The following is a 20,067-nucleotide window of genomic DNA, read 5'->3' on the forward strand; positions in this document are numbered from 1 at the left end:
ATCAGTTGAGCGAAAGCTAGATGCAACCTATACTCTGATTTACCCTGTTAACTCTTACAATTTATATGATTACTATAAGTTAACCGCCAAACACTCTTTGATGACTGAAGATGAATTACCTGTTATTGTTTCTATACCCATTGCTAGATCAAAGCATAATTTTGAAATGTATAAAATTTATACTTACCTCATGAAATGGAGACAGGCAGGTATCCATGTAAAGTATGTACTGAATGATTATCTACTGATCAGCAAGGATCGAAGATATTTTGTGTCCCTAAATGAAAATGATTTGCATCTGTGTAAATGTAGTCATAAGTTAATTTGCGCTGAATCAGCAGTATTCTTAGACAGTAGAGTGTACAGCTATGAGAAAGAATTGTTTATGAATCATCGCCCAAGCGATGATTGCCGTAGAATTTTAACGCATCTTTATCATCCATTTCTTAAACGATGTCCTGAAGGTATAATTTTCTCATTTAACTCCTCCCTTGATGTCACATTTACAGGTAAAAATTATGATACACCTGAGCTACCCTTTACACTCAAACTGAAAAATGGTGGATTAATCCTGAATGCCACACATTGTGATTTATCATGTGAACTATTTGATATATCTAGTGTATTGCTAACCACATTTCATGCAACGGGACATTTGCCATTAATGAGAATGTTATCTGTTCATTACAATGATTAATACATATTAACATATGGAAAGCATTCCTTATGAAGTTTTTCTGAAGACAATAGTTTAATTAAGGATAGCCATGAAAGTTTGATTTCTTCCAATAATGAGTTAAACTTCATTGAATCAGCAAATTGATTTAAGTCCTTCGATTCATCCAGTAATGTTAATGTATACTTGATTGTCAGTATTGTGTTTTTATTGCTTTTATTAATTTGTTTTTGGTCAACAGCATTTGTCATGTATGAAATTGTCATCCTGAAGGCACGCTTCTCTGTACCGAATATTATTGTGTCTGCAAATGAAATACATGTTGAGATGCCTTCTGATGCCACAAATGGCGAAATACATTCATAACGCCCAGGAGGTTGTTTTGAGCCACCTATGGTTGCTCTTTATCTCTGGGGAGAGTGACGTAAGGGTCTACGGGTTGCACGCAGCTTTACGGTACGTAACACGCGCTCGCGAGCCGACCTATCTGGAATGTTGATAATTTGCTTGGTGAGTACACATGCGTCTGGCCGCAGTGCGATGCAGGGAGTGAGCCACTGGCCGCCGTCCACAGCGCGCCGTATTAATTATCGTGGCCTCGGGCGCGAATACACTCCTGGAAATTGAAATAAGAACACCGTGAATTCATTGTCCCAGGAAGGGGAAACTTTATTGACACATTCCTGGGGTCAGATACATCACATGATCACACTGACAGAACCACAGGCACATAGACACAGGCAACAGAGCATGCACAATGTCGGCACTAGTACAGTGTATATCCACCTTTCGCAGCAATGCAGGCTGCTATTCTCCCATGGAGACGATCGTAGAGATGCTGGATGTAGTCCTGTGGAACGGCTTGCCATGCCATTTCCACCTGGCGCCTCAGTTGGACCAGCGTTCGTGCTAGACGTGCAGACCGCGTGAGACGACGCTTCATCCAGTCCCAAACATGCTCAATGGGGGACAGATCCGGAGATCTTGCTGGCCAGGGTAGTTGACTTACACCTTCTAGAGCACGTTGGGTGGCACGGGATACATGCGGACGTGCATTGTCCTGTTGGAACAGCAAGTTCCCTTGCCGGTCTAGGAATGGTAGAACGATGGGTTCGATGACGGTTTGGATGTACCGTGCACTATTCAGTGTCCCCTCGACGATCACCAGTGGTGTACGGCCAGTGTAGGAGATCGCTCCCCACACCATGATGCCGGGTGTTGGCCCTGTGTGCCTCGGTCGTATGCAGTCCTGATTGTGGCGCTCACCTGCACGGCGCCAAACACGCATACGACCATCATTGGCACCAAGGCAGAAGCGACTCTCATCGCTGAAGACGACACGTCTCCATTCGCCCCTCCATTCACGCCTGTCGCGACACCACTGGAGGCGGGCTGCACGATGTTGGGGCGTGAGCGGAAGACGGCCTAACGGTGTGCGGGACCGTAGCCCAGCTTCATGGAGACGGTTGCGAATGGTCCTCGCCGATACCCCAGGAGCAACAGTGTCCCTAATTTGCTGGGAAGTGGCGGTGCGGTCCCCTACGGCACTGCGTAGGATCCTACGGTCTTGGCGTGCATCCGTGCGTCGCCGCGGTCCGGTCCCAGGTCGACGGGCACGTGCACCTTCCGCCGACCACTGGCGACAACATCGATGTACTGTGGAGACCTCACGCCCCACGTGTTGAGCAATTCGGCGGTACGTCCATCCGGCCTCCCGCATGCCCACTATACGCCCTCGCTCAAAGTCCGTCAACTGCACATACGGTTCACGTCCACGCTGTCGCGGCATGCTACCAGTGTTAAAGATTGCGATGGAGCTCCGTATGCCACGGCAAACTGGCTGACACTGACGGCGGCGGTGCACAAATGCTGCGCAGCTAGCGCCATTCGACGGCCAACACCGCGGTTCCTGGTGTGTCCGCTGTGCCGTGCGTGTGATCATTGCTTGTACAGCCCTCTCGCAGTGTCCGGAGCAAGTATGGTGGGTCTGACACACCGGTGTCAATGTGTTCTTTTTTCCATTTCCAGGAGTGTATGTCTCTTTTGTTAGCTCACCATGGGGTATGTCAGACACAGTGATGATGGGTGGGCGTAGCGTGCGTGTTTTATAATCAGCCTTTGTTAATAAAACTGTTTAAACTTACTTCTCATGTTCGCGTGTTGCCATACCTTAAGGACCCACCGCTTACAAATCCTGACAAATATTTCGTCTAATTATCATGCAGGGCAACAACATGAACAACCACCTTATAAGGAAAATATTTAGTGTCACGGTCCACAGGGCTTGCAAACTGTGCAAAATCTTTCAATAAACGATAAATAATTTAATTTACTTCTGAGATATCGACTCCGACATTGTCTTTGGAGATAAACCATCTCTATATTACTGTCTCTGGTCGTCTCCTGAGTATGTATAAACAAAATAATCCCTGCAATTTATGTGATATTTCGCAATTAAACACCTTATTCCTTCATAAAATAGAAAACTTTCTTCATTTCTTCCTAGTACGATGTTTGTTTGTTTTTTGGCTGTGTTGCGGGTGTCACATATTTTTATTATGTGATGGTGTTATTTAAAAGTTAATTATAGGTAATACGGTCTACAAACCTGATGCCTCTGAACCACATTGCTGGTTGCAAATATCGCCAAAAGTTGTTGTTAGCAGGACTGAGTCATTTGTAATAAAAGCAGTCATTGTTTGTCAGTATCATCGACTATATTTTTCTAATGTATAACATGAAGCGTAATCTTTATTTCTTCTAAAATGGTGCTGGAGGACAATGCAGACGCGGAAGTATTTAATTTAATTTGAGGATGTATGGTGACTTCCATTATCCATAGACATAATCGCTTACATTCAGACTGTGTGCTTACTTGCTTATTGTATTATTTAGCTAATACGTGTTTTCACGCGTTTCCTGCGGTTATAAGCATGCTTAGGTTAGTTTAATGACGTCGGTTCCCCTTAGGCCTAACTTATGAACGGTCAGCTGTTATTTGTAACTATTTAGGCATGGAAATGCTTTAGAGCTGACAATGTTGATATTGGCACTAATTTGACAACTATGTGTGCATATGGAAATCAACTTTACAGTACATGTAAATATGCAATTTTTTGCGTCGCGCGCGTAGTTTTGCAGACATTCTAAGATATTGTGATATTCGGTTAACAGTTATTTGTAACAATTTAGATACGGGAATAGAATTGGGATACTTTGAGAGTTGACAATCATGTTTTGAGTTTCGATGCTTTCACATGTGTTAGAGTTACGTTCATGTTCGAATGGTACATTAGTAAGGTACTCTTCCTGTGGTCTTGCGACACCAGGTGTTTGAGCAATGGAGCCAATGACTGATCGCAGACTATATGTTTGTATGCAAGATGGCTCAACTCAGGTGAACAGATTACAGCTGTCTACAGGCAGAAGAACTCCCTTAATTTTGTTATTAAACTATAGAAGGCATGATCTTGAATACAGCTTTTTTATTTAGATGGATTTAACCGACTGCAACTTGAGAGCGACAAAACACTAGCTGCCGGCGTTTGTGAATCTCATATTCCCTCTGTCTTTTTTGTTCACTTCCTCCACCTTTGTCTCTCGCTCCAGCCTTTAGTTGGAAAAAACTGACAAAAATAGGAAGCTAATAATGAAATAACATGTTTTCTTCCCATCTTTGAGAGCCTATAATAATATAACGAAGTAGAACCGAGAACACCTTTGTCAAAATGGGGGAGGAGTGTACGTGGCAGATGTGACTACCTAATACTAGACATCTATTCCGTAGTAGCCATTTGATTATGATACTACTTGGAAGACTTGACACTGATGGAATGACTATGTGAGAACAGATCGTGTTTGCAGTTAGGAGACGGGGGAAAGGCTTCTTCTTGTAGGCGGAAAACAGGAACACGAGACACAGAATAACTCACATAGCTCTCTCAGTTAGTTCCTAAACCGTCTTCCTTCGCTTTTTTATGTCAGTTTTCGGCCCGTTTGCCTACAGGCCTTGGATGGGAACCTAATTAGCTAGTCCCCCGGTACGGCCCTGAAGGTGAATAGTTCACCATGGAGCTGACGAATGATACTATAAAATGTGGGACAGTCGATTTACGAGGGGCGTTCAACAAGTGATGCAGCACTTTTCTTTCAGAAAGCAGGTTGGCTTTATTCATGATTCAAACACATCGTATTATTTCTCTCTCTTCTGGGTACAAAATAATATTTTTCAACATAATCTCCGTTCAATTTGACACTCTTACGCCACCTTACTGGGAGGACCTGTATGCCAGCGCAATACCACGCTATTGGTCGACGTCTAAGCCAACGTCGTGCTGGATAACCTTCCAATCATCCACGTGCTTCTTCCTGCGAAGTGCATCCTTGATTGGACCAAATAGATGGAAATCGGAAGGTTCGAGGTCCAGGCTGTAGGGTGGATGAGGACGAATGGTCATAGGGCGTTTTGTGAGTTCCCCTTGGGTGTACAGACTTGTCAGATCTTGTGTTGGGATGGAGGAGAAGAAGTTCGTTCACACTTTTGTGGCAACGAAGAGGCCGAAGTGTCCACATGTTTAACACTGCAGGAGTCACAGCTGTGTGCAGCCGGCCGGCACGCGGGAGATGCCGTGTGGCTAGGGCCTCCCGTCGGGTAGACCGTTCGCCTGGTGCAAGTCTTGCGAGTTGACGTCACTTCGGTGACTTGCGCTTCGATGGGGATGAAATGATGATGAGGAGGAAATCTCAGACCCAGCCGGGAATCCAACCCGGGCCGTTAGGTATGACATTCCGTCGCGCTGACCACTCAGTTACCAGGGGCGGACATCGGGAGATCGGACCGCTGTCGTTGTAGGAAAGTTGCAGAAATGATTAGTGAATAATTTAACACATTAAAGAAAAGATTTACTTAACTTTTTCTCCAAGCATACGAAGATTCAATACAAATAATGCAGCAAGAATTAGAGTCCAGCTCATACAAAAGCGGCCGGCCGCTGTGGCCGAGTGGTTGTAGGCGCTTCAGTCCGCAACCGCGCTGCTGCTACGGTCGCAGGTTCGAATTCTGCCTCGGGAATGGATGTGTGTGATGTCCTTAGCTTAGTTAGCTTTAAGTAGTTCTAAGTTCTAGGGGACTGATGACCTCAGATGTGAAGTCCCATAGTGCTCAGATCTATTTGAACCATACAAAAACAACTAGTATGAGGCTCACTCTACAAAACACGAACGATGGTGTCAGGGCAATGAGGCTCCAAGTGCAAGTCGGTTGAATGGCTGCTGCCGGCCGTCCTATATTGCGGCGGCAGAGGACGCTCGTAGCACAGAGTCGCTGGAGTCGTGGATTAGCGCGGATGCACCACTGGGTCCGCCGATTCCGCGCGACTGCTATCGTCGTCTAACGGGAACTTGGAATTCCATTACTAACTGTGACGAGCTTGGGATGGCACTGATACGTGATACCACACTTTCTTCAAGCGCCTATGAATATCTGCGCTGTTCTCGTGTTCTTCCAAGAGAAATTCAGTGACAGCTCTCTGCTTGGAACGCGCCTCCGTTACAGGGACCATTTTGAAGGCTACGTATAGCGCCACCACCTACCCGAACTTCATGAAACTATAAGGGCTGAAGCGGGAATATTCTATGATGTCCACAGCAAATTCCGCGTATTTTCAGTCATAGTTGGAAAAAAGTGTTGCACTATTTATCGAATGCCTCTTGTACTTTACCGAACAGATTCTATAAAATCGTCTGAGGATTGAAGAGCAGCCTGCATGCTGGCGCTGTCCTTTCTGCAGTGAGCGAATCTGTCACATGCCGCGCCGAATCGGCTAGCCGGCAGGCGCCAGTACTCTGGTGACACCGGCTGCCACTGTGTGCTGCCCCACTGCCCACACGGGCCTCCACCGCGTGCTTAACCCGCTTCCGTTTTGTGGGCTGTTGCAGAGGAGCAGGCGAACCGGCTGCTGAACGAGCACTGGCAGCAGCTGTGGTCGGCGCTGGAGCCTGCGCTGGACGCCGCCTACAACAGGCTGCTCTCTGAGATCTCGGGGAAGGCACTCGCCCAGCTGCCGCTCGCCGCCATCCTAGACGACCCTTGAGGCGCCGCTGACTTTGCATCGCTACCAACTTTCTAGTTTCCTGATTAACGTTAAGATTTGTACATGTAAATCATTAGATTTTAATGTGTGTGGATAATAGCCTTGTTGGTGGATGAAGTAATAAAGTTTCACAACACACATTTTCTAACTCTTCCCTCCTTTACCAGAAAGGTAGGCTACCAGTATTCGAGGTTTCTCCAAAGCTTTATTGTTGGCACACTGTACAAAAATTAGTCATCCTCAGGGGACCGTAACACCATGTAAAACACCCTCTATTAGCGGCAACGGCCTCGATTCTGAGATGCAGGAAGTCCAAAAACTTCTTAAGGTATGCAATATCCAGCTGAAGCCATTCAGCGATTACATTCCACAGAGCAACCATGTTGAAGGTGTGTTGATTGCTATATTTCACCTGATCTTTCAAACTGCCCCAGACACTTTCTATTCCATTAAGGTCAGCACGTTTAGCGGGCTAGCCCACGTGCGATACGGTGCCTGAGTTTTCGTGTACCCAGGAAAGTAAGCGTGGAACACAGCTTTTGTCACGGTTACCAATGACGTTCAAATAAACATTCTGGGTCTTGTTCAAGGCAAGCTAAATGACTGGGCCTAAATGATGCTATGAAAAATACCCCCAAAACATCACAGAAACACCTCCAGGCTGAAGTAGACCTTCCACATACTGTGTCTTAACCGTACGATTGGGCTACTTGTGCACCTCGCATCGTTTAACTCGTCGGACTACATGGGATGCCTTCAGTCACATACTGTGCTGTTTCTTTGTTGTTTTGCCCTCTGAAGTCGTGCGGCTTAATGTCCCACTGTGAGCAACGGCCTTTGCGAGGGACCCGACTCCACACGTCTACTACTTGTAAAACTCGTTGATGTGGACCTGATTCACTAACAGCAAAAGTTCGTATCTGGTTTGAAACCAATTGCCATAGTCAGGGCGTGACAGTCTTCCTTAGTTCCTGCCGTTTATAACGTTTTACGACTACTGTTCCATGGGTGTGAGTGGCTCACAATTCCTTGTAGATACATTGGACCATTCGCATTGGTGCACCAACAAATCGCGAAACTTCATTCACGGTGTAGTCATAGGCACGTCCGAACACGAAATCTCCTTTCTGCCATTCTGCCACATCACCACGTCAATTCATCTTACAGCGCTAATTCAATGCAAACGAATGTCATACATATACCACTTCATTACTATGACTTAAACTGGCGGTACAGGATCACATGACCAATTGGTACCAGTTCTACACCACATGCAGCGATCCAGGCCGACCACTGTGCTCTTTTAAGGGGGCAGTTAGTATCTTGTCGTGCGAGTTTTTGTTGCTGAGTAAGAACTACTACACTCAACACGCGGCACTCGTACAAATTCATTACAAACTTTACATACAGAGCCTGGGGATCAAGTGATGTTGACCAGACTCCGTATCATCATGTCAATGGCGTTATTTCGATGTCGTATGAATGGACACGTGGTCGGAAATCCGCTTTCCCAGCCCTTGTCAGTTACCCGAACTTGACGTCTCTTACATCCCGGCGCAGGAACTCAGCTGTCGGGATCACAAGATTTTGTGTATCCTCTTCTGACACTCTCACCAAAGGAAAATAGCAGGCAATTAGATGCGCCGACCGCCAGCTGTGGAGGTCACGGAGAAGAGCTGATAATGAATACTGCTTTATTACTACCAGTTCCAGTCCTCAGATCGTCATCAGGTATCAACAACCACTTAAACCAGCTTTCATGTCCGTCTTATGATGCCTCACGACCTGAATACTGAAACTGGTTGTGATAAAGGAGTATTTACTGTAAGCTGGTGGCGATGAAGTGCCATTTTTTAAAATACTTACGAGATGTGATGTACCACCTTCACAAAATTCTTGATATTCTTCAAATTAGCAACATTCAAGGATCTCACGCCGAACATCAGCGAGTACTGACAAAATGACTCTGTGCTTTAACGGAAGACAAGAATCTAATTGAAGGGGTCTGTAAGAAAAATGCTAACCCAAGAGATCTTCACTTTGAATTTAACCAACATATAGTATACAATAACTCAAAGACAAGAACAGAGGTACAATGAGAGAAAACAATTTATGTAAGAAATAGTTCTCTCTGGCGGTATAAAGGGAACTATATCATCTGAACAAAATTATCCATGCACCCCGATGTAACGCGGAAATGACCACTAGATATTATGAATGGCGGGAACGTCATTATGAAGAGAGGATGGCGATTATTGTGTTGTCAGCAGAGAAGTAAGCAAATAGGTAGCCCTGGAGAGGTCAGTGACTTCTAACGTAGACTAGTCACGAGGTGTCACCTAAGTAACAAATCCGTAGTAGGAGCATTTGAACCCTTATAAAGCCGCCCAACTCGACTGTGTTATCATTGTGGAGTGGAAACGCGAAGGAACAACCGTAGCGAAATCAAGAGCAGCGGACTTCATATGCTGACGGATGGGGACCGTCGAGTATTACGGATGGTGGTTATAAAAAATCGCACAAAATCACTGGAAGAAATGATTCGTAAGTTCCAAATTATTAGCAGTGGCCCAGGCAGCACAATGAATATGAGTGGGGAGTTTAGTAGACTGGGTACAATGATCGAGCAGCTCCTCATAAGTCACACAATTCCGTATAGTGGTAAGCGCCGCTTGAGGTTGTGTAAAGAGCGACACCGCCAGAGAGTGGACTGGAAATGAGTGATGAATCCAGTGGAATGTTTCAGCAAGTAGTGTACTCGTTACCAGCATGTGGCGCGTTAGTAAACAAAAGATAATGTGGTCAGATTACTACTAGCGAATTTGAGTGTTAGCAGTATCTTCCACCGACACCTTCAAATGTGTGGCCTGCTGATAATAAAAATGTTACGATCGTTCTTAATGAGAGACTATAGAAGAGTTTACCGAACTTTTAACGTTCGCACAATTAAGGCTTTCACGATCGGATTGCGTAGTTGCTGGTGTCTTCTGGGTCGGAGGTCGTGGTCCAAAAAACTTTTCGGTTGCTGACGTTTCGTCCAGAGCTGCGTTGGATATCTGTGGATGTCCTCGTGGTACTACTGAGTCCTTCTGACTAGTTATCCTGTTGCAGCGTGGCATTTTGATTTGCCTGAAGGAGAACCAAAGCATACGTAGACACCGAAACGACATGTTCAGTAATGATTGTGTAATGATCGCGTAGCACGATTAAAGTGACGCCACCTCTCTGCGGTTGGCACCAAGGCTGTCAGTGATTTTCAGTCATGGCAGAGTGTATGCAGGGCATGAAAGCGGCAGACCAGTGACACAGTGACTCGACAAGCGGGCGACAGCGACAACAGTATGCAGTCTTGTATGAGGCAGCGCACCGGCCAGGAAAACACTGTTTGCGAGCGTAACATTTGTTCACCCAAGTCTTAACTTGAACTGATGCTGCCATGCCTCATCAGATGAATACGCCAAACATGAATACGTCAAAATTTTTTCAGCGTTAATGACGATAACATCCAGAAATCACTTTCATTTAGATTCAATTCACAGAATAAGTGCCTCAAGTAATTTTTAGTAAATATACAAAATTACTCTTTTTGATTGTAATGTGAAATTAGAAAGGTATGAAAATAGTATAGTCCAAGTGATATTACTTTGCAACATTTTGACTTGTAAAAAAAGAAACTTTCCACTGTCAGAGGACACTGGCTTAGAACGTCGTGCGAAAATCTGTGAGGTGATACTGGCACCAAAAAGTTAGAAAAGAGGTGCAAGGATGCAAACACGCACCAAACAAAACTCCCGCAATTGCATTAAAAACTATTTGTGATTGTATACGAGGGCAGTCATAAAATTTTCAGGTATTATCTCGAAATCATCAAGCTTCTATCACGAAACGTGGTGACGATGTTAGAGCTCCTCTACATTGTCGCCTTTGCAGTGGGGAACATTTTTCCCGGCGATAGCTGCCTTACCGGAGACGTTGGTTGTAGAAGTCTGCATTCTGACTGTTAAGGTAACTTTTCACCTTAAAAATCAAGTCGTCTTGGTGTTCGAAACACATCCCAGGCAATGATTTGTTCATGTGAGGAAATAACAACATAGTGGATGCGTATCAGGAGTGTACAGAGGTTGACGTAAAATTTGAAAGCACACTAAAGTAGCAATGTGGCTGTATCCTGTGCGGAATGAGCTGGGGCGTTCTCATGAAGCGAAAACTTACCCTTGCACAGCTTTCCTCGAATTTTCGCCTTGACAGCCTTCTGTTATCTAGCCAGGAGATTTCGTTGGTATGCCTCTGTGGACGGTTTTCCTGTTACCAGCACATCCATTGGCATCTGCAGGAATTTTTCCAAGAAGGAACAAATAGTTTTGATGTAGCTGATTCGGTGAGTTTTGAAACGTGATATGCCCCAAGAGCTACGTTTGACAAGTAGTACGCAGAACTCACTGTATATGAAAAGGTCGAGAGTTATCTACTTAGTGCTTTCAATGTAAATTATTTTGATATAGTAAGCCTGTTATAACAGTATACGTGACTAGAAGAAGGGATCGGTTGGTAGGACATGTTTTGAGGCATCAAGGGATCACAAATTTAGCATTGGAGGGCAGCGTGGAGGGTAAAAATCGTAGAGGGAGACCAAGAGATCAATACACTAAGCAGATTCAGAAGGATGTAGGCAGCAGTAGGTACTGGAAGATGAAAAAGCTTGCACAGGATAGAGTAGCATGGAGAGCTGCATCAAACCAGTCTCAGGACTGAAGACAACAACAACAACAAACGTGAGGTACAGCTTTTATGTTGTCGACTGAATGTGGATGCCACCTTTTCGATTCAATGATCAGAAATTACAGCCTTAAATCATTAAATACAGGGTATCCTACGACATATGGACTTAAGCTAGCAAACATTCATAAAAAAATTATTCCCATTCGTACAGTGTTAGGTTGAAATTCAAAAAACGTCAGCACGACTGAGAAAATCCCACATTCATTCTTTTCGATATGAAGAAGCGGGGAATAAACGTAGAAAAGATGTTATCTACAAAAGTTCTTTGCTTATAAAACTTCACATCTGATCACATTAGTGTGTTTATGGCGTTAATTTTATGCTTTCCAATTTTATTGTGAGAGACATAACTGAAGTTGTACAAAATGCATATTGTAAGCTACATTTACTTGTTGGTTAGATACAGTTAATATAGGACACGACAGTTAGTATACGACACGATTAACGTGAGGAACATCTCAAAATCAACCACAAATGGCCGGCAGAATCGACATCTGGCAGACTAGGACTGCACCAACGTAATACTTGTGCCTCCAGTTTGTCACATTATTGTTCATCATCCTAACTGGAACACAGAATTCATAGCTCTGTGACGGCATGTGATGCTACTTTGCTCACATAGAATTTGAGAAGATCCCAATCCTCGAGAGGACGCCATTTCAAATATTAAGATTTCACATTTTCCCCCTCTCTTCTAGGGCACAAAATGGTATTTTCTTTTTTAGACTGACGTATTTGGGATTAACTCTACTGGGACACCTCTGCGATATATAATGACAGATTAAGTCCATAGATACACTTTTGCAATACAGAATGACAGTGTCTTTCGAAGTGTTCTACGATAGCTCTGTAGTGTGAAAGAAGAATCAGGAACTCATCATCGATTTTTCTTGTCTACAGACAAATGGTAAGCTAGTGTTGAGACTCCCTTGTAGAACGTGGAGGGGGCATCCTGATGAGAATTTGGAAGTTATGTCTGGTGACGGAATCCGTGGAGATTGATTTTGGACCGGCCTTTCTCTGCAGCTCGGTAAGGGCTGAACGAGGAAGCGGCGGAAAAACGTTAACGACACACTTTCGGCATTTTTCTGTAGAGTTTCGCACCCTGATTGACTGCAGAACTGCGGCTAATTCACAGCCAGAATTGGCATAATTTCCCATCAACAGGCTGACATCTAAGAAAAGGCAAGATCTATAGGGAATGCTAAAAGCTGCAGTATTTTCTTTCGCGGTCAGCGATGTTATATCTGTAGTGAAGTTCCAGACAATTAATGAAGGTGAAAATTGGAGAGAATTCTAAAGAAGTCATCTACATTCTTCTGACACATCATCTGTAACATTTCCGCTGCTGCCTCGATTTGGACGGCTTTGGGCGAGAACAGTCGCGGAACCCACCGGGCTTGCATCCAGAGCTGTGAAGCTTCAGAAGCCGTCCTTCATTGAACTTCTATATCTTCTGTCAATGTAATACGTTACTCTGGAACTGCAGACAAGCAAGATAATCAGCGGGTCTATTGCACCTTCTAAGATTTCTTTCAACAAACCTTGTTTTTGAGTCGCCTTTCTTTTAAAATTTTCCATATTATTGTTCCAGTTTGAGTCGTTCATATCTGTAATGCCTAAATATTTAGTTGAATCGACAACCACTTAAATTGTGCCATTTACGAGGTTCCCTCTGTGAGTATTACCAGAAATTCAACGAAATTCTGGTAGGGAACCTCATGCTTTTTATAGCTCAGGGAAAAATTACCACTTTTTTCACCATTCACGTATCTTTTCTAAATCATTTTGTAATTAGTTTTGAACTTCTGTTAACGTCACTGCACAGTAAGCAATGGCGTCACATGCACACGATCTGAGAAGGCCGCTCAAATTGTTTCCTATTTATGTAGATCAAGAATAGCAAACTGCTTCTTTTCCTTAGGTACCGCCAGGTGAAACTTTGGTTTACCTAGATGAGTTCCCACCAATCTGTGCTCTGTACTCGCTGCATTCTTGTTTTGATGCGATCTCTTGCTACTAAGTGCACAAACCTGATCTCTTACTTAATTTTGCTACTAAGTGCACAAACCTGCTGTACTTAAGTTCGATTTTCATGTTGTCATGATTGACCAGCAAGCACATCATCACTGAGTATCAGAACCGGAAGTCTGGGCATCTTATTGTTTAGCGATCCATTTACCGATTTCGCGGAAGGCCAGTGGCGTCATTCAGTTGGGGACATGTCCTGTATTCACGGAACGACCTAACAGGGGGCTGTGTTTAGCTGCACGCCACGCGGGCCAGCATCCCTCCAGGCGACTTCGAGAACCGTGTCATCAGCAACAAGGCCGTTGTTGTGCGTTCGCGTGACTTGCATTGGCTTTCCCAATGCAAGTACAAGGAAAAAGAAAAAAAGAAAAGAAAAACAGGTAAACGCCACGTCTCTGAATACAGAAGTTGTGAAAGATGTTCTCCCAACTACTGGAATCATCTGGAAAGGTGATGTATGTGTTCTGTTCGAACCGAAACAGCGAGAAAGTGACTCGAGGCCAACACCTGCCTTTCGTTTGATATAATGTCACTACTCTGTATGAAGACGTGTGAAAGTTAGCGTGCAGGGCCAGTGGGAAGGATGGTCTCATTGGTGTGGTCTTCAGTCCGAAATGTGACGCAGCTCCCCACGCTATTCGATAGAAATCTCTTCATCTCTGCAAAAGTATTTCAAGCTAGATCCACTTGAAACAGTCGTGTGCGAAATGTAAAGACAACAGTAAGTTCCGCATGATGTGTCACTGCCGAGTAACGTAACTCGATGAAACGTGGACCATACGTAGAAAGAAACGCTACACTGAAGTACAGAAGGTAACAAAGAAATACGAAATGAAATGAACAGAGGTGACACTTTTATTGGAAGACAATAACTACACCGAATTCACCGCGTTTTATGATAGTTCCCTGAACGTTAAAAAAAACGGAACATAGTTCGTAATAAGGTGTCTGATCACGATAGACAGCTACACATACACTGTAATGAGTTCCTAAGCTGGCCACAAGGTTGGGAAGGAGTTCTTGTGGCAGGGCATTGCACACCCCCGCCAGCACAGTTGATAATTTCTGGATCATATGGACGTTCAGCAGTACGTCCCCCAAATCATCCTACAAGATCTCGATTGGGATTTATGTGGGGGGAACGGACAGTTCAGTCGATTCGCCGAATATCCTCTCGTTCCCAGAGCTCCTCCATCTGTGCTGTTCCAAGCGATCACGCATTGCTGTCCATAAAAACAAAACCAGGGCCAGTGCACCCCAGAAAAGACGCGCATGGTGATGGAGTACAGAGTCTGAAGTCATTACGTATTCCCACCCTCATTATATGGAGCACATCCAAGATCACTACTCAGACTAAATCTGCTCTCATTCGAGAGAAGCATGAGGCTCCACTACTCGTTGATCCAATCCCTATGCTGTTGGCACCATCACAAGCGATGCCGTCGATGCCGTCGATGCTCGGGTGTCAACGGGGAAAAAACGTACTGGTTGTCCAGCAAGGAGGCCATCTCCATGCAGTCGTTGTGCTTCTGTGGAGCGTGTGATTGTGTGCCTTGCAGTCCTGTTAAATGTGGTTGCAATAGCACATGCCCTTCCGTGTCTCACAGTGTAGTTGACCGTGGCCGACGATCTCCTGTCCTTCGGGCGGCAGTGCCTGCGATTTGGAACGTCCTCTCGCACGTGGAATAGATTTGTGAGCAACACCAAACTTTTAGGCTACACCCGTTGTAATCCGTCCAGTCTCCAGTGTGAAGTCATCCAGATGTTGTCTCTGGGCCATGTTGTAGTAAAGAACATCACCACAGTTCGTGGTAAGCCGGCCGGAGTGGCCGTGCGGTTCTGGGCGCTACAGTCTGGAACCGAGCGACCGCTACGGTCGCAGGTTCGAATCCTGCCTCGGGCGTGGATGTGTGTGATGTCCTTAGGTTAGTTAGGTTTAATTAGTTCTAAGTTCTAGGCGACTAATGACCTCAGAAGTTGAGTCGCATAGTGCTCAGAGCCATTTGAACCATTCTGAGTTCGTGGTAAATACTCGCTTATCGACACACACCGTCTTTTCCCGTTCTTTCAACTGCCTCATGTTGTGCGGCCAGCCACATTTGGCGCTATAGTCAAGCGGACGTCATGACATATAACGTCAGACTTTCTGTGACCTCTGGCAACTGTTTCTTTCACTTTAATTCATTTCCGCTGACTGATTAATACGTCATGTTTCTTTATCTATCTCGTCCTTATGTTTTGCAGAAAGGTGTACAAACTGTGATCAAGCTATGGTCACTTCTTACAGTTTTTACCCTCTGTTACCAAACTATCTGTTCCTTGATGCCTCAGAATGTGTTCTGTCAACGTATCCCTTTTATTCGTCCTAGTTGTACCTTAAGTTTCATTTCATCCTGCTACGATTACGTATCTCTACACTAGAAACGATATGAATTGAGACTGTTACTTAAAAATAATATTAGGAGGGCGAATGAAATACTTAGATTTACTGGAAGGTTTCTGGAAAAATGTGTTCTATCTATACGAGAAACTGGAGACAAGATATCTAGAGCACTCTTTCAGTGGCTGAAGCCCTTATCAAATAGGCAAGACAATTGGCGTTCTGTAATTTTAAAAATCGGTATAGCCCTTCCCAAAGTGTACCATAAATGCTCGGGTAACTTAAATGGGAATACCTGGATAAAGACGATTTCGTTCTCACGAAGTTCTGTGGGGTAAATTTAGTGACGCCGTCCTGGAACTTGACTGTGCGATCAGCATCCCGCCAGCAGCGTATTTATCCTATGGTATCGTGAGACAAGGGTACGAGAGATTTAGATGTAAATGCAGATACACTCATCTAATATTGAGACTTATCTTGTACTACGACGTTTCAAAATCTACTATTCGGTTTTGTCTGAACTGTTTATCGTCCACGTTTCATTTCGATACGAAACAGCACTTCGGACAAACACTTTTGCAAATACTTTGTAACAATTTAATTTATACTCCATGTTAACATTTTTTGTTTCACGAAAGCTTTTCTTGCTATCGCGATTCTGCATTTTATATTCTATGTGTTTGTGTCATTTATCTACCCAAACACCAGATTGCGTCTAATCCTTTAAGTGCCTCATTTTCTTAGCTAATTCTCTCAGCATCATCGTTTTTAATTCTATTGCCCTTCATCACCTTTTTTTTTTTTTTACTTTCCTTATGTACATCTTACAACCTCTTTTTCAGACTCCTTCCGTTGCTTTCAGCAGCTCTTCCACGTTCTTGGATATCTTAGATAGAATTAAAATGTCGTCGGCACACCGCAAAACTTTTATTTCGTTTCTCTGAACTTGAAATCCTGTTCGAAACTTCTCTTTGGTTTCATTTACTGCTTGCTCGATGTACAGGTTGAATAATATCGGGTATAGGTTACAATCGTGTCTCACTCCTTTTTCAACCACTGCTTCTTTCTCATGTATTTCCAGTCTCATAACTGCAGCCTGATATGTGTACAGGTTTGAGATAACCCTTCGCTCCCTGTATTTTAATCCTGCTACGTACAAAATTTCAAAGTTGTGTTCCAGTCAGCATTGTCGAGACCTTTCAACATTGTCAGAACCTTTCTCTGAGTCTACATGTCCTATAAACGTAGGTTTACCATTGTTTAACCTAAAGTAAGACGTAAAGCCAGTATTGCGTTTTCCTACAAGCGTCGAATAAAAGTCTTATATGCATGTGTTGTAGTTCGTACACTGTATCGCTAAAAGCCTTGTTGTAATTTTGATACCCTCCTTGTAGTAGTAAAGGTGATTGTCCTATTCTTTGAGATACGGGGAACACTAACGGCTCAACGATGTGTACAGTACACTACACGAAATTTGTCTCCCTGCAATGCGATTGCGTTCTCCAGCGAGGCGTGGGAGCCAATACCCGCATAGGCAACTTGCCATCGCCGCAGGTTTTATGGCCCGTTGCGCAGACGAGGTGGTAGCAGGCGTTTCGCTTTCATCGGGAGTAATAATAATAATAATAATAATAATAATGTTTTGAACGTGGCCGTGCTCAGCAACCGTAATTAATTAAAATGTTACAAACTTCCAGCCAACCGGTTGCAAAAAGAGTTTAAAATTCCTTAACTGGTTTTCAACGCCAACTAGGAGCGCCTTCTTCAGAAAGGAAGGTACATTAATAGAGGGTGGGAATAGAACAAATACTTAATTTTTACAAGTTAAATTGTATAAAAGTACTCAGATGTGTTTAAAAGGAAAATATGAGCGACATCGCTGTAGTCAAGACGTTAAACCACAACTAAAACATTTTCCACCTGGATTCATAACAGATACAGTCAAAATTTTAAAACAATGTGTAAACATGCCTCTAAGGGCACTACAGTGGTGTAGGCCACGAGTAAGTAACAACAACTGTGCGAGCAGTCCGTGCCAAATATCGACGTGAACATGATACAGATCGCGCCATCTGGTAGCAGAATTTATAAAAGCTTAAGAACATCTACTCGAAATTAATATAATAGTGATTAACAGATTAATAAGATGTGATTATACAACCAATAGAGAGAAAAACAGTATTTAAGGGCTTACAGGGAAACGGATAAGCAACTTTATTTGTCAAACATCTTTTAGTAGCGGCTTTAGGTCAATGAAAAAATTTATATTATGCGAGTGCAGTTGTTTATTTAATACGAGGCCATCCTTCAGAGAAAAATATTTGAAGATGTGTAACTCTTCCAAAATATTTAATCTAAAACCTTTTCTTTCGCAGTGCAAAATTCCGATGTCATGAATTTCCATTTGGCCTATGTAATTGGCTTTACATGTGTCACAACTGATTTTATAGATTTCTGAGCTTTGGAGGGGAGACCGTTCTGATTTTAAATTACATATAAGGGTGCAATGTAAGCTGTTGTTAGTAGAAAAGGCTATGTTGCAGTTATATTTGTTCCTGAGTAATTGCTGAATCCTGTAAGATACCAGTATACATAATGGAAAAATATTTTTTCTTTTCGTTAACTTCATTACTAAGAGAAGTTCTGAGAGTAGTAATTCTGGCTTTAGTCTTATTTCTGAAAATTTTATCTACTATAGTGTCCTTATATTCGTTATTAACTGCAATGGTTTTTAACTGATTTATCTCAGTTGCAAGATTTTCGGCGGGCAGTGGTGTGGAAACAGCTCTATGGACGGCTGAGTGAAAAAAGGATTTTTTTATGGGATTCAGGATGCGTTGAAGAGCCCGGTACAATCTGATCCGTGTATGTCTCTTTACGAAAAATGTTAAAGGCTATTCTATCGTCAGTTATCGTTAATGTTAAATCCAAGTAGTTTAACTGACGATGTTCACTTCTGCGCTCACATGTGAACGTAATTTTTTCGTGCAGTTCATTGAAGATTTTAAACAGATGGTCAACACCAGACGAAGAGCTTTTGTAAATAATCAAAATGTCATCAACGCATCGGAAATAAGATAAAATACCTAATGTTGGAGCCGAAAAATTTTTAAAGAAATTTTCTTCTAAGGAATTTGCGAAGATATCGGCTAAGACACTTGCTAATGGATTGCCCATCGCGAGTCCGTCATGTTGCTGGTATAACTGTCCATTAAATTCGAAATAATTATATTTCCACACGATATGTAGTAAATTCATGACATCGGTAATTTGCTCGCCAGTAATGTCTTTATTAAAAAATCGTAATTTTTTTCCACAGTACCTACGGTCGTGCGTACAGGTACATTCGTATATAAAGTCTTAATATCAAACGAAACGATCTTGATCTCTTGATCACATTATCAATTTTTGATTTTATGGATTGAGTTCTGGCTATTGGATACTGAATAATTATTTTGAAAAACAAAGGATTTTCTTAATTCATCATGAAGAAACTTTGCTAAGGTGTGGTAGGCAGTAGTCATGTTATTAGAAATGGGACGAACTGGATGACCAGTCTTATGTACCTTAAACTGAGAACGCAATGTTGGAGGCTGCGGGTTCATATTTATTAACTGTTTTTTCTGGAATAGTTTCAGTAAAAATTTTGCATCATTAGCAGCGGACCTAACTTCTTCTTGTAACGTTGAGGTGGGATCATCTTACAGCTCAGAAATACAGTTCTCCTCAAAGAACTGCAAAGTCTTACTCACATATTCATGCTTTCTAGTGATAACCATAGAACTTCCTTTATTTGACCTCATTACAAGAGCATAATTTTCTTTAAGCTTCTTATTAATAGCATTACAAATTTTAGTGTCACGGCTGATGGTATTCTCAGCGGTAGGCAAACTACGGCTGACGATATGACATACGTTATGGGCTGTTTTAGTTTGACAAGTGTTATATATTTTTAAGCAATCGAGGCCACTTTTAAGGTCTACTATCATATTTTCTACAACACTATGGTCAGATACATTAGGTGAGATGTTGTACTTAAGACCTTTTTCAGATAAATTCCGTATTTCTGGATTTCCGGAAGGCTTTTGACACTGTACCACACAAGCGGC

General features: G+C 43.1%; 1 protein-coding gene across 1 annotated transcript in view; it reads left to right on the forward strand.

The window, feature by feature from the left end:
• LOC126204311 (uncharacterized) overlaps positions 1-6,768 on the forward strand; it is a 135,336-nt gene extending 128,568 nt beyond the window's left edge. The window contains exon 6 of the mRNA XM_049938696.1: positions 6,614-6,768. Coding sequence (XP_049794653.1) covers positions 6,614-6,768 — 155 coding nt within the window. The remainder of the gene's footprint in view (positions 1-6,613) is intronic.
• The last annotated feature ends 13,299 nt before the right edge of the window (positions 6,769-20,067 follow it).

The sequence above is a fragment of the Schistocerca nitens genome, chromosome 9, assembly GCF_023898315.1.
Source record: "Schistocerca nitens isolate TAMUIC-IGC-003100 chromosome 9, iqSchNite1.1, whole genome shotgun sequence".
NCBI lineage: Eukaryota > Metazoa > Arthropoda > Insecta > Orthoptera > Acrididae > Schistocerca > Schistocerca nitens.